The sequence below is a fragment of the Centroberyx gerrardi genome, chromosome 12, assembly GCF_048128805.1.
Source record: "Centroberyx gerrardi isolate f3 chromosome 12, fCenGer3.hap1.cur.20231027, whole genome shotgun sequence".
NCBI classification, from domain to species: domain Eukaryota; kingdom Metazoa; phylum Chordata; class Actinopteri; order Beryciformes; family Berycidae; genus Centroberyx; species Centroberyx gerrardi.
The window spans coordinates 28836823-28851254 of NC_136008.1; the positions used below are offsets into that span (position 1 = coordinate 28836823).

At 41.4% G+C, this 14432-nt stretch overlaps 1 protein-coding gene across 1 annotated transcript in view; it reads right to left on the reverse strand.

Moving 5' to 3' along the window:
* Nucleotides 1-14432, reverse strand: part of tsnare1 (T-SNARE Domain Containing 1) — a 119922-nt gene that overhangs the window by 68962 nt on the left and 36528 nt on the right. The window contains exons 3-6 of the mRNA XM_078287240.1: nt 12985-13062; nt 12376-12445; nt 927-1017; nt 742-816 (exon numbers count right to left, since the gene is read on the reverse strand). Coding sequence (XP_078143366.1) covers nt 742-816; nt 927-1017; nt 12376-12445; nt 12985-13062 — 314 coding nt within the window. The remainder of the gene's footprint in view (nt 1-741; nt 817-926; nt 1018-12375; nt 12446-12984; nt 13063-14432) is intronic.

Sequence of the window (14432 nt, forward strand, 5' to 3'; positions counted from 1 at the left end):
TGAGCAATTCGTGTTCTTTTTTTTTTTTTTTTTTCCCTTTTAAAGATAAGGTCGGAAACAGATTTATTTTGTCTGTATGCTAGGCAAGTAGCACTTAAAATGTGGGGTACCACAAGCCGTGTTGAGGGAACACAGTTGTACTCGAGGGAAAACCATTCTATTTCAGAATTCATATTGATAGTATTCAGATGGACTAGGTGAGTCCGGATAATATTTGTATTTTCTCCCAGAACAGTAACAAAATAAACTATAATGGAATTGAGATATAAAATCTGGAGCTGCTCAATATAAAATCATAATTTACCAGACTCTTATAATGTTAAATGGAGATTTTACACCAATCAGCATTCTGTATTTGATTCTGATCTTATCGTTTTCTTCTACTGTTTCTATTTGTTTTTGGTTTATTTATATACTGTTTTATATATATATATACTGTTATTTATATACTGTTTTTATTGTAAAGTACACAAGCAACCACTAAGCTAAATTTCTTGTATGTGCAAATATACTTTTGGCCAATAAAAGGATTCTGATTCTTTATGCTATGGTTGTATTAGAAGTCACCTTAACCGTCTTTCCCAATTTATTGTCTATGGAGCAGGTCCAGATTTTCCAGCTTGGTTCTGGATTCTGGATCGATTGTTGGGGATATATGAATTATCAACTGGGCTGTCCTTTACCACAGCAATGTCTGTGTTGCTTTTAAAAGCAAATAAAGAGGATATTCTATAAGGATACCTTCTGCAGATCCCCATACCGCTGGACCGACTCTGAGAGTTCAGTCTTTAGTCTCGTCAGGCGCAGACGGTCTTGCTGTGAGAATAACAAAACAAGATTAGCTTTAATTGCCTCAAATTTTGTTTAATCCTCTGTTTATTCTTCAAAATGAAAGTGAATGAGGGAGAAAGGAAAGCGTGAAATACCCGTGAAGAGCCACTGATTATATCAGAGAGCTGTTTGATGAGTTGGCTTGTGCTGGTGATGACTTTGTTGGTTTGCTGCTGCGTGGAGTGTCTGGGGAAAAAAAGATTGAAATAGAGAGAGAGAGAAATGACTGAGACAGAGAAACATGCAACAGTATTTCATGTATTGCGGTTCGACTGATGTGGGGTTTTGAAGGCCGATACCAATATATATACATTTTTAACGATTTTATTTTGCCTTTATTAGACAGTTGAAAGTGGAGAGACACAAGAAAGACTGGGAGAGAGAGGGGACAAAGGTAATAATGGAACAATTCGATAAATAAAATGTGCGTTACATTTTGTAATGTGTACATTTTCATTGCAGGTTTTACGGACTGTTTTCATGTAGCTGTGGTCAGGGAGGAACCTCCATCGTACCAATCACTAGATGCGTTTACATGGAGCCTTTTATTCCCCAACCAATCACAATAAAAAAGACTCATGGAACCACCTCAATCAGAATAAACCGGCCCATTCCGAATGAAATTTCATTCCTTTGCGGTGGTGTAACCCTTTCATAATCCGTTCCATGGATAAAATTTTGTCATGTAAAATATCTATGCTCTTTCTTGCACATTTGACGTAAGTGACGTCAATGACACTGTTGCAGTCGTATGTTCTGATAAAACCGTTGCTTCCTCAGAAAGAACAGCAGTAAAGCAATAACGGTGCAAAGTGCCCGACACAGATCCATCTTTTAAAAACATAAGCCCATGCTAGAGTGTTGAATTCGGTATTTTGCGCATGTCAGAAACTTTTGGTAACACTTTTTTTTCCGGGTCCACAATTTCCTAATAACTTCCCAGAAAGGAGCTGTTAATTTCTTAGGAAGTAAGCGCAGCTAATGTGGACGACACTGACTGGCTGATTTCCAATATTTCCTAAAAAGCCGATATCGGCCCCATAAATCTATAAATTGGCAAAGCGGTATATCGGTCTAACGGCGGTTGTAAGTGGAAATTCTGGGGCGCAGGACTGTCTGCTTTCAGAGTCGTACGGCAGAGATTAAGTTTGAACCGATTAAGTGAATTAATATTAACAGCTGCCTGACAGAGCCAAACCCTCTGTGTCTCTGGATGCTGTGACTGGGAAGCCTTGCCAGGGTGAAGGGTGGCGGGTGCAGCCGTGCTCGTGTCTCTGCAGTGAGTCTGGTGGAGGTCCGGGTTAAGGCAGTTATTAAATATCAATGATGTCAGGTCATCCTGGGCTTGCGATCCCCCCCAACCCCACCCCCAACCTCCCACCGCACCCCCAAAATGAGCCCGACTCACGTCCTCTACGATGGGCTGCCCCGCAGAGATAGGCAGCAACACAAACACACCTCCGACTCGCCGCATATACTCAAATATTGATCTTAGAGCCGGTGGCAGGGAAGCAGACGGCCCACAGTGCATTGGGGCCCAAAGCAACACGGTAGAAAAAAAAAATACCTCCGCCGAAAAACTTCCATCCAATCGCATCTATGCAGACGAGGAGGATGGGGGTGGGGGTGGGGTGGGAGTGGGAGTGGCGATATGTGTGTGTGTGTGTGTGTGTGTGTGTGTGTGTGTGTTGGTGTTTGAGGGCAAAAGGTTGTGGTCACAGCTCTAATGGATTTCTTTAAGGAAGAGTCAGGAAAGTAGATGGAGTCGTAGTTAAAGTTTGCTCCTAGAAATAAAGGTTTTACTGTATGGAAATAATTGAATTGGATTGCAGCCAGTCTCTGTCCCTGACCAAAGTCATAACAGACAGAAATAAGAGTTCCATATGAAGTTTTACAGACATTATGTAATCAGGATTTAGTGAGGTGATGGTGCTTTAAATAGCCACAAATTGCGTGTTATCAGCGGTTTCAACTGGTGTCAGTGAGGAGATGGGAAAGCTGATTGATGGTACAATCATATAAATTGATTACAAAGCATGTACACTGCAAAAACTGACAGATTTTTCATCTTGTATCCAGATTTATCAAGCTTATTTTAGGAAATCATCTTCCTGCACTGGCAGATAATAGTGCTTTCAACAAATGTTACTTTTTTTCAGGAGAATATAACTTGTTTCAAGACATTTAGGCCTAAGGTAAATGTGAAATTGTCTTGGAGAAAGTTTCTTGTTCCGAGATTTTCTTCATTGTTTTATGATGATTTCTTGAAAGAAGTCATATTGGCATGTATCAAGTGAAATGTGTTGAAAACGGCAAGATTATCTGCCAGTGCAGTGAGATAATTTGACTAAAAATATCGTGAAATAAGCTTGATAGGTCTGGAAACAAGATAAAATCACTTCACAACTTGTCATTTTTTGCAGAATTTTGTATGGCAGCATAGTGCGACATCAATATATTGAAAAGTAAAGCTACTAAATCAGTCAACCACATAATGTGTAAGTTACCTGGCAGCCATGCCTTGTGTGTACATGCTGTATTTGCCTATGATCAGCCATTACATATGTTGTATATTAAAGAACACATTCTGCTCACAGACACACTGCTGGCTGTACACACACACACACACAAACCACAAGGATTAATAAGTGCTAAACCTCAGCCTGATGTGTCATCGTTTAGCTCTGAAGCAGCAACAGACGTGAAGGGATTATTTTAAAATCGTAGCTAGCTAATGCTCCATCACGTTACTGACCAAACTGACAGTCCGGAGTACAGTATGTACGGCTGGCAGTCTGCATTAGCTATCTGAAGGCATGCCAACTACAACTCAATATCAGGTGAGGTGTCATTTTAATGCATGTGAAATATATTCGGAGGGTCTCATCTCGTGAACAATTTAAAGCAAGGCAAGAGTAAACATGCAATCCCCCTCTGGGCCAATTAGTGACAAATATGTCACCTTGTTTTGACCTGTATTTGTAGTTCCCCCTTGGGCCAATCAGTGTAGTTTTGAAAATGTTGGAACGGAGTGGTGAGATGCATCATTCCCCAACGTCAAAATCTGATCAGTGGTGTCTGGGATATCGGGTGTGACAGACAAAATGGATGTCATTTTCCTATTTTTCCTGCCAATCAGGAAATGATGTTGAAGATGAGCAGGGGTGAGACTGGATTGTAGATTGACTGACAGCATAAGTGAAGTGAATGTAAAGAAGGAATATTCCAAAACAGGTTTAAAGGTCCGGTATTATTCAGTTATCGTGATTTTGTTTTCAAATGTACTATGGCTCAGGAAAAGAATAATGCTTTTTGTGATGTTTTGCAAATAAATGTAGTTTAGCTAAAAGGGTATTTATTGACCTTATTCACAGAGCGGCCATTTTGAACCCTCAGGGTAGGAAACTCTACCTGGTAGAGCTAGTCCAGCTCAGCTCTGCTACTGTTGTGTACCAAGATGCACATCATACAAGCATTTATCATTTCACAGATTTCCCACTGAAAAACATATTGGAAACAAATGGATCTCATGAGTCCGGAGGGATATAGGTTCACATTTTAATATATTTGGCCCATTATTGCTAACTACCAGAGTCTAGCCTAGGTAGCTAGCTAGTAGCTTACCAATTTCCCTGCTAAATTCAAGCAGTTGTTGTGGTTGTTCTTCCCGAGATTGCTAGCTAATTTGACAACTGCTCAGTCTATCTGAAGTCCTCACTTATGTGTTGAAGTAATGCTACTTTTATATATATGACAGTCTTCCAAGTAAAGTTTCCTACCCTCAGTATTCAAAATGGCCGCCGTGTGAATAAGGTCAACTGAATGAAATCGAAGACAAAGTCCTCACAATACTGGACTCTGATTGGCCGACAACACCAGCTCCTCTAATTCAAATGAGGTAAGCCGACTGAGTGGAGGAGTACCTCAGTTGAACATTTGAGCATTTGAACCTTTTTCATATCAAGGACCCCTAGTCTAGTTCAAAGGCTGCAAAATGGCCGGATTGGAAGGATTTCAGAAATTCTTTACTGACGAGAACCAATCAGGACCAAGTCCAGTTGTGATGCGTTGACTAGAGTTAGCCAGGAACTGCCTGGGAAAAAAAGGGTGGATTTTTGAAAATGCGATAACTGTAAATTGAACCGCTCAAACGATATCATTTTAACAACGTCTACAGGAAACATCTTGGAGCATATGTCCATATAAATAGAGGAACATTTTAATTCCCATGATAGGGCCCCTTTAAAGCAGAGGCAGGCAAAGGGAAGCCTGTGAAACTAAGAGATAAAAAAAAACAACTTTACAGTATTGGGATGTATTAGTGGGATGTGACTGACACGATTGCAGCCCATCTGCTAAAAATACAGCCGGAGACTCTTCAGCTCCCGACGAGCGCCGATGGATCATCCGTGAGTCAGCGGACGCCACGCCCACTGCCGGTGCGACGCTCGCCCGGCTATCCGAGCTCGCCCACTGCCGAGGACCCCCTCGAAGACCTCTGCGGCATCGCGGCACGGCAATACATCTGCTAGTCACACTCTTCCCCCACAACAAGCTCAAGAGCCGGGCCGCCGGAACAGCATGCAAAAGATTGGAATTGCTCACACTGTGAATTTCAATCAGTCACCTCCGCTGTGTGTTTTTTCTGAGCCGCTCGGCGTTTGGTATTCCTCGGAGGTCCGGCGGGGCCCCGGTGAAGGAGAGCCGAGGACTCTGGGAGCAGCTGGCTGCGGGGGGAGGTGTGAAGGATGAAGGATGGTGGTGGGGAGGGGGGAGGCGGTGGTGGTGATGGTTGGTCTGCTGTGATGTTCCCTGACTGCCATCATGGCTGGAGGGCTGGCAGGATGGAGGATGGAGAGCGCTCGCTGCTGCTTACCGGGGCTCCGATAAGGATTAAAACTGCCGAGCCGGAGTGCGCTTCGTTCGCGGCGCCTGACCTCTCGCCGGCTCACATGACGACGCCGAGCCTCTGCGAAACCCGGCGGGGACCGAGAGGAACGCCAAAGCGTGCGCGTGTCCGTACACGTGCGCTCATATGCTCTACGCTTTAACACAGCGATTCTCAACCTTTTTCATATCAAGGGCCCCTAGTTTAGTCCACATTAGAGCCACAGACCCCCATTTGATGACATTTCGTCCCTCGGGCCCCATATCTGAGAATATTTTTATTGTTAGATATGATTTTGTCCAGAATTCCATGACTATCTGTATTGTAGGTAGAGCTATAACAGTGAAAACTATAGACGAAAATAGTCATTCTTATATATTCTAAAACTTCTTGTAAATGAAATAATACTGAAGTTGAACAATTCATGAATTTGCTGTGGACCCCCTGGAACTCCCTCAAGGACCCCTGGTGGTCCCCGGACCCCACATTGAGAAGCACTGCTTGAACACACACTTTACATTTTGTATTTTCATTTTTAGCTGAGGTGCTTATCAAGAGAGGCTTCCAATGAATGCGACAGGACAATAAGCTTCAATTCCTAGAAAATTACAAGAAACCACAATTATAAAAATTATACATGCATGCGCACACACACACGCTTTACATTCTAGGCATTTAGCTAACGTGATTATCTAGGGTGACTTACAATGAGTGCAACAGTAAGCTTCCGTTTCTAGATCAACCAAATTTATACACACACACACACACACACACACACTACATTTTACATTAACATTTTAGTCATTTAGTTGACTTTCTTATCCAGGGCGACTTACATGAGTACAACAGGGGAATGAGCTTAAATCCCTAGATCACCAACATTTCAAGCAACTAAAATTATAAACACACACACACAAACATACACACACACACTGACAGCTCTGAAACTCAGCTGACATTTAACGTTTCTCCAACACAATATACACATCGGTTCAACACATACACATACATGGCGGTATGTGAGAGGTGCAGTAACGTGGGTTTGAGAAGCAGAGTGATGGCTGCTGTTGTATAATGAGAGTGGGGGAGGACGAGCTGGAGAGGTGTATACACACAGTCCTGATCCGAAGACGGCTGTGACATTTCTACCGGTTTACTGTGCTGTTTACAACCAGACCAGCCTAGGTTGTGATGGATACTTCACTGTTTTGTAAGGATTTTTTGTGCAGTTATGATGTAATATTCGAAACTTTAACTTTAAAAGATAAGTTCGGCAATTTTGGGCCTATATATAATTTTCTCTTACATACCTGTAGTACTTGGACCCACAGAGAATATTGGCTCCAGAGTCAGATGTTGGTTGAAACGGTGAGCTCCATTGCCTCTTGCTGCTAACAATGAGTCAATTTGTGCCTCCACAGGAGAGTTGAAAGTAAACATGACACAATTCCGCCATTACGCACACTTTCACTAATCAGGAAATCACCGAACTATTTTCCTCTGTCGCAGCACAGACTGCTGTGGGGTGAAAGTGCGCTACTGGCGGAGTGATCTAGTTTTGGACGGTCAGGTCAGATTGTAAACAGTAGAGTTTGGTAGAAGACGATCCACTGAGTATAAATGGTGCGGTGCTGCTGCTTTCCAGGCTGTGGATAGAAATACGTTGGTTGGTCGCCATATTATTTTCACAGACTGGCTTTTTTAGAGATATTTTGACAAACCCCGTTTGGACTCATTGTTAGCAGCAAGGGGCAGCGGAGCTCTGAATCAACTGACAGCTGACTCTGGAGCCAATATTCTCTGTGGGTCCAAGTACTACAGGTATGTAAGAGACAGATTATATAGGTCCAAAATTGCCAAACTTATCGTTTAACTATTATGCCTTAGAAACTGAAGGATACAACCTCTATTAAGTAGTACAACAGTCACCTAAAAATGATAAAATCAGGCTGGTTTGGTTCCTCGGTGGGGAAAGTTAATGAAGAACAAACAACTATTGCCAACTTGAAATTGAGCAAGGCTCCCAACCCAGACCCGGTTGCAGAAACCACTGAAGTGGCGGTTCACATATTCCATCACTAGAGTCATGCTCAGTGTGCGTTTTAACCGTTTTGAATATTGCCAATCTAGCCTGACGGGGTCTGAGGTAATCTAAATCTGATATAATTGCACCATAACTGGTGCTCAAAATACTTTGCTCTGCATAAAACCTTTTCATTTCAGGGCAAGTAGTTTTGAGCTTGGATTAAAATTAAGACATAATACATAAATAATAACAGGTATTTGGTAAAGTATAGGCTCTTATATTCTTGTCTTTCGTCTGCAGTTATCCGCACTTTGAACAATTGATTTGGTAAAATGGCTGAACTCATAAATGAGTTAATTCAGTGACTATGAATCTATTTAGTTCAATCATACAACACTCCATACACTGGTTCCAGGATGACTTAACAGCCGATGGTTGTGTGTGACGTCCTTCAAGTCAACTTCAGGCTGAATTGGTGGTTGAAGTGGATTAATTGGTCATATGATATACTTGTTGTGCTGTTACACATTAACAGTGTTGTGATTAGTTTTTTCAGGAACAATGCGGCAACACAGCAATGTAAATCTCAGGGAAAAACGAATCTACTGCCAACAAAATGCAAAGTAATGGAACGATAATGGAACTAATTACTGCTCCTGTTGAGTAAAGTAATGTGATTACTTTTTAAATTAGTAAATAGTAATTGATTTCATTTTCCGAGTGACTTGCCCAGTACTGGTCATATGATATACTTGCTGTGGTGTTACTTGTAGGCCCTTTTCACAAACATGGCTGCCGTACTTCCGCAGGGTAAGCTAGCTCGGTTCTCACCATTGCCAGCAATGTTAAAAAGCCAACTTTCTGTCACCCATAACTCTGTCTGTGATCACTTATTTTGTGTTTGACCATAATATATAACACAACACAGGTGTGGTCACTGACATAATTTTTCTTTCTGTTGTCAGATGACTGCACAACTATAAAAAAAAAGTGATTTGATCGAGGGTCAAAATGCTAACAGTCCAGCTTGTAGAAAACAGAAACAGAAAGATGACAACACCTTTATTGTGTTATACATTATGTTGAAACACAAAATAAGTGATCACAGACAGAGTTATGGGCAACAGAAAGTTGGCTTTTTAACATTGCTGGCAATGGTGAGAACTGAGCTAGCTTACCCTGCGGAAGTATGGCAGCCATGTTTGTGAAAAGGCCCTATTAATGCAGACATTATAAAAGTAGTCAAAATGACTTGAGAGCGCTCAAGCTTACATAAGAATAACATAAGAAGAACATAAGAATTTTTAAACAGTAGTGGACTATACTGGGCAGTGAATGTGCAGAACTGTATGAATGTAAAGCAGGGAGTTGCTGGAAAAGAGCATGGAGCTCAGCAAAATGTTTTGTAAGACTACATCTCAGTTTACAGGATCAACATTAGTTCCGGTGTTGTTTCAGCTTCACACTGCGTGAATCCAAAGCTGCAGCCTCGCAACACTGCAGGATCGCACACTGCTATCAACTCCAAATATGAAAAGAACATTTATGTCTAATTAGTCTAGAAGAAAACCTGACACTTGAGTTTATTACCATAGTCTTACTCTAATGTTAATAGCCTCTCTCCGGGGTGCATTTTTCAGAAATAAATGTTGGCTTATTTAGCATGTTGGTTTTATGAATAATATATTTCATACCTCATCAGCTTTGTGGTTTTTTAATAGGGATGTGAAATTAGCTGAATTTTCTGGCAGCACATGTTACGGCGTAATCATATTTCGAGGTTGTTTATTGACACGTTTGTCTGTCTGATGACACAACATTTTGTTTCTCATCAGAAAAAAGGGTTTTTAATTATTTCACACCACAATGAAAGACATAATAGTTGATGGGGTACGCACGCAAGATTAAGACGGGAACTCAGCAGATAAAAACAAAACATTGCATAGTTAAAGGATCCATGGCAGCTTGTCAAAATATAATACTGGAAGGAAAAAAGCAAGAAGCTAATTGTTAACCCATTTAATCTTGGTGCTATAACAACTGATAATGTAATTGCACATGGATAATGTAATAACTTGGGAAATAGTCTCTTTTATATACTGTTACTTCTATATACTACTTCCAGTGTATTCCCTAAATATCTACTTTTAAAGTGGAAGTTCCACCTTAACAAGAGCAACTGCAAATGACAATACATGTCAGAAAATGTCATAACTTGTCAAAATGTATGAAATAAACCCTGTCAAAAGAACTGAAAATGTAATAAATAATAAAATGTCATAAAAGGTGTCGAAAAGAAACCTATTTCATAAATTTCTTTTTAAAATGTTTCAAATATGTCTACTTTCTGTATACATTTTTTAAAAAGAAACTGAGGAAATTGTTCTCTTTCTTTTGTATTTTTTATATATGAAGCAGACATGAATAATTTAAAAAAATAAATTTAGGAAATGGGTTTCTTTTCTATACAGTATGCACTTGGTTCTCTGTTGGAACCTGACTTCATATATAAAAGATCAAAGAAAAAAGAAAGAAAGAGACCAATTTCCTCAGTTTCTTTTTTTAAAATTTTATATATGATGTACAAAAAAAAGTAAAAGAGATTTAGGAAATAGGTCTCTTTTATTACCTTTTATTATTTAGTTATTACATAACCTGCCATTTATTACATTATGAGTTGCTATAGAGCTGCATTCATATTCCACTTGCTCTTGTTAAGGTGGAACCTCAGTGTGTTCCTTGTTGCTGCAGTCAGATGAACACTGTGACCCTCTGTAGCTGCAGACGGGCCCTTCAGCCAGCCGGGGGCGCTCTCCTCCAAACAGCGCGTCGTGTCCTCTGGCGTGTTACGGGCCAGAGCGCCGCTGAATGCCTAATGCGCTAACAAAGACAATGACACTCAGAGGGTGCCGGCCATTAATCCACTTAGACTTTTCGCCGTGTGCATTTCCACGATTACGGGGGCGGGTCAAATTCTATTAACCGTGAGATTTGAGTTTTTGCCGGAAGACAGGCGTGCAGACGGCGGGTTCCCGTTCCAACCAGGGGGCACAAACAAGATTTACTTTTATTTCAGCAAACTCCAGCTTCTTAAGGAACAAGCGTGTGTGTGTGAGGAGCCGCTGTGTGTGAGACGAATGTATGCTGGTATGGCCTTTTCCAGTGTGATTGGATAAAGATCGGATATCCCTGGTCCTGCATACGTTACTGCAATCTGCAGTGTTGAGGCGGGGTTGGGGGTGTTAAGACGTTGAGGTGGTGTGTTCATGATGTGTAATCACGCTGCGGGACAACTTTGCCCCCCAAAAAAAGGACAACCTCCACTAAACCTAACACATAGCAGACCACCGCTTTAAGTGTCTGATCAAAATGTTGCATTTCCTCAGGTCTTCCCATAGACAACCAGTGTCATATTGATCAATACTACAGTAAATACAGAATCAATCAAACTGCATCATATCCATAATATTGGACGATAACAACACTGACTGGACCATACTGGCCCAAAATATCGGTCTAACCCAAATGCCTGAGTATAATATATATATGAAGGTTGCACACTTGTCTCCATACAAAATATGTATTTTACATCACCGACATGTTTCGGCAGTATGCCTTCTTCAGGGTGTCATAACAATGACATATGATCAGCGCCCAATCTTCCTTGATAACAAACAATACTTGTTTCACAGCAATCATCATCTGACCAAGAAATCCTCCTTTATAGACCCATAGAAATAATATGTGCTATATCTTTTTCAACATGCTAAAACAAATATGGGGGAACTTTACAATTTACATATTCAGTCAGCATTGGTCAAAAATATCAAGATTGCAACAGGTGCCTAATCAATGACGTCATCACTATTCAATGATCCTTAGTAAGAAATATTTCACAGTAATCAAAAAGATAACACAGTTCAAGCATACCATGAATCTTTTTTTTTTCATGATGCTATAACCAGCATAGGGCCCATGAAACAGATATATTCAATCATAATCCGCAATGTTTTACATTAAAGAACCCAAAGGCCTACCATTCAAAAGACACCGGAGAACCCAGTTCTGAGCTCTAAAAAGTCATCAGGGAATTCTTGGAAGACCAGGAACCCTCCCGCCTGCTTCCTAGAAAAGCCCTTTCAAGACACGCGGAGCCACTGAGTAACACAAAGCATCACACCGGATGTCATTTGCGTCAGTCTGAGGGACTGGAGGTGTTGTTCACATTCCCCGTCAATACTGCTGAACAGGGACGGGGAGTTAAAAATAAAGCGGCTAAGCAGTGTCAGTAAGTTTCCAAGGCGATCATAAAAAATGGTCGATAGAATTGATGACATGCCAGCCAACACAATGGGATGTAATGCATTTTAAACAGATGCAATCATCTCAGATTGGCCACTTTGTCATCAGCATGGAATTTGGTAATTGCTGGCAGCTCAACTAAAAAAGAATAATCAATATGAAAGAGGGCGATGAAACAAAGAGAAAATAAGCACTTTTCTGGGCGGCAGAGATAAATGTGACCCTTTATAGCTGGACGACCAAATGCACCGAATCAAAGCTCAGGGGTTACGCAGAGGTGTGTGTGTGTGTGTGTGTGTGCGTGTGTGTGTGTGTTTGTGTTACTCACAGACTCTGTCGCAGCTCTGCAGTGTCTCTGGATGTTCCCAGTGATTGAAGATTCTTCTCTAGTGTGACAACTGGAGGAACAATAGAACAATTCAAACATGAATAGTAATAGTATTGCGTACACACACACACACACACACACACACACACACGTTTGAGGACATTCCATAGACTACATTCAATCTAATCTTAATCCTAAACCTAATTTCTAATCCTAAATTTAACCCTAAACTAATCTTAACCTTAAATCATATCCAAACCTAATTCTAATTGACAATCTTAATCCAAAAGTCCTACTCCTAAACTAACCGTAACCCTTAATCCCACCCTAAACCCAATCCTAATGCTAATGTAAACCCTATACCCAAGTCTTTATCCTAAACTAATCTAAACCTAACCCTAAATCTCATTTTAATCATCCAAAACCCAAGTCCTAATCCTAAACTAACCTGTTGAAGAAGTGAGAATGAGCCAAAATGTCTTCACTTCACACTCAACTCAAACTAGTTCTCACAAGAATGGAAGTACAAGAACGCACAAACAGAAGTTTCACACACACACACACACACACACACACAAACTCAATTTTACTGATGAATGGCCATCTCACCGTTGGCATTGATCTGGAAGATATTGGAGGAGGTCTCCTGAAACACGTCTTGCAGTTCTGAGGGGCTGACCTGCGTGGCTTTGGAGAAAACATGATATCAGCAACCACTTCTCAGCCCAGCAGAGCATGATGCCACACTGCACAGAGCCCACTGTGAGCCGGGCACAGAGGAATGTACCGCCTACTATAATGTAAGAAAGATGATGAGAAATATTCATTTTCATCACATCCATTTGTTTGCTTTTTTGTCCATAACACCCGAGATCTCAGACTCCGCTGACAGGATTTTCATGAAACTTGGGGGAATGATGCATCTCATGACTGTTCGAGCATTTTTAAAATGACACTGATTGACCGAAGGGGGGCGCTGTGATTACAGGCCAAAACAAGGGTGACATAGTTGTTACTGATTGGTCCAGAGGGGGACGGCATCATTCCTGGGGGGCAATTTTTAAAGCTGCACTAGGCAAGATTTTAATTTAAAATTCCAGCTGTCTTATCAGTCTAAATCACAAAGTGGGACTACAACAGAGAAGAGTGTCCCATTCTCATTAATTGAGACACCGTATATTGACCCTATTTTCAATTTCAGGTGTCGGCACTGCTTACTGGCATCATATTATAGGGTTTCTGGGTAACGGAGTCCTTCAGACATTCAAAAATTCAAACAGTCACCTCTCGCTGCCACTAGCGGCCGTCAAAGTGCAAAGCTGCCTTGCACGGATTTAAATTAAAGTGGTAATCCTCGAGATCCTTGTTTTTTTTTTTGTCTCCATCTTTGTTGCTCAGCGCTCATTGCTGTGGTGTTTCTGCGCTTCCCAGAGATCACGCAGCCAGCAAGCAGCCAGTACTGTGACGTCTTTTTCCTTGGATTTTCTGTTGATGCAGTTTCTGTAGGTGGCGCTCTTTTCTTTGTCTAATCAGTCATGGTGGCTATCACTGCTCATGCTGACTACCCAGTTCTTCTTCTGTTTATTCTCTGTGTGCCAGAGGATTTGTAAAAGCTAATGTAAAAGCTTCCATGAACTGGCTATAGGTTAAATCCCTATTGTGTGATATCAATCAGTGATAGAGGCCAAATGGACATTTATTTTATTATTACTTCAATTATCAGAGGTGGAAGTATAATTGAGATTGAAGGCTGAGGGAGCTTCTAACATGGAATCTAACTCTAACAGTGATTCTGGTAGAGTGAAAGCAGCATGGCAGGGAGCCACAGGCTGGCAGCGGGAGTGGTGAGTCTCTCAGATAAGTTATGTGGCCCGGGCCATTTTCCCTGTTCAAACGCACGTGTCATCGCAAATGACAGGGAGGGTTAATGGCCCGGAGCCATTAAACAGCAGGTCGAGATCAACGTCACGACCCGTACGACATCAGCTGCACACACAAACCGACCTCAGCCACCCTTTCGTCGAATGCCGCACCCAGAAGTGACCGCAATCGGCAAG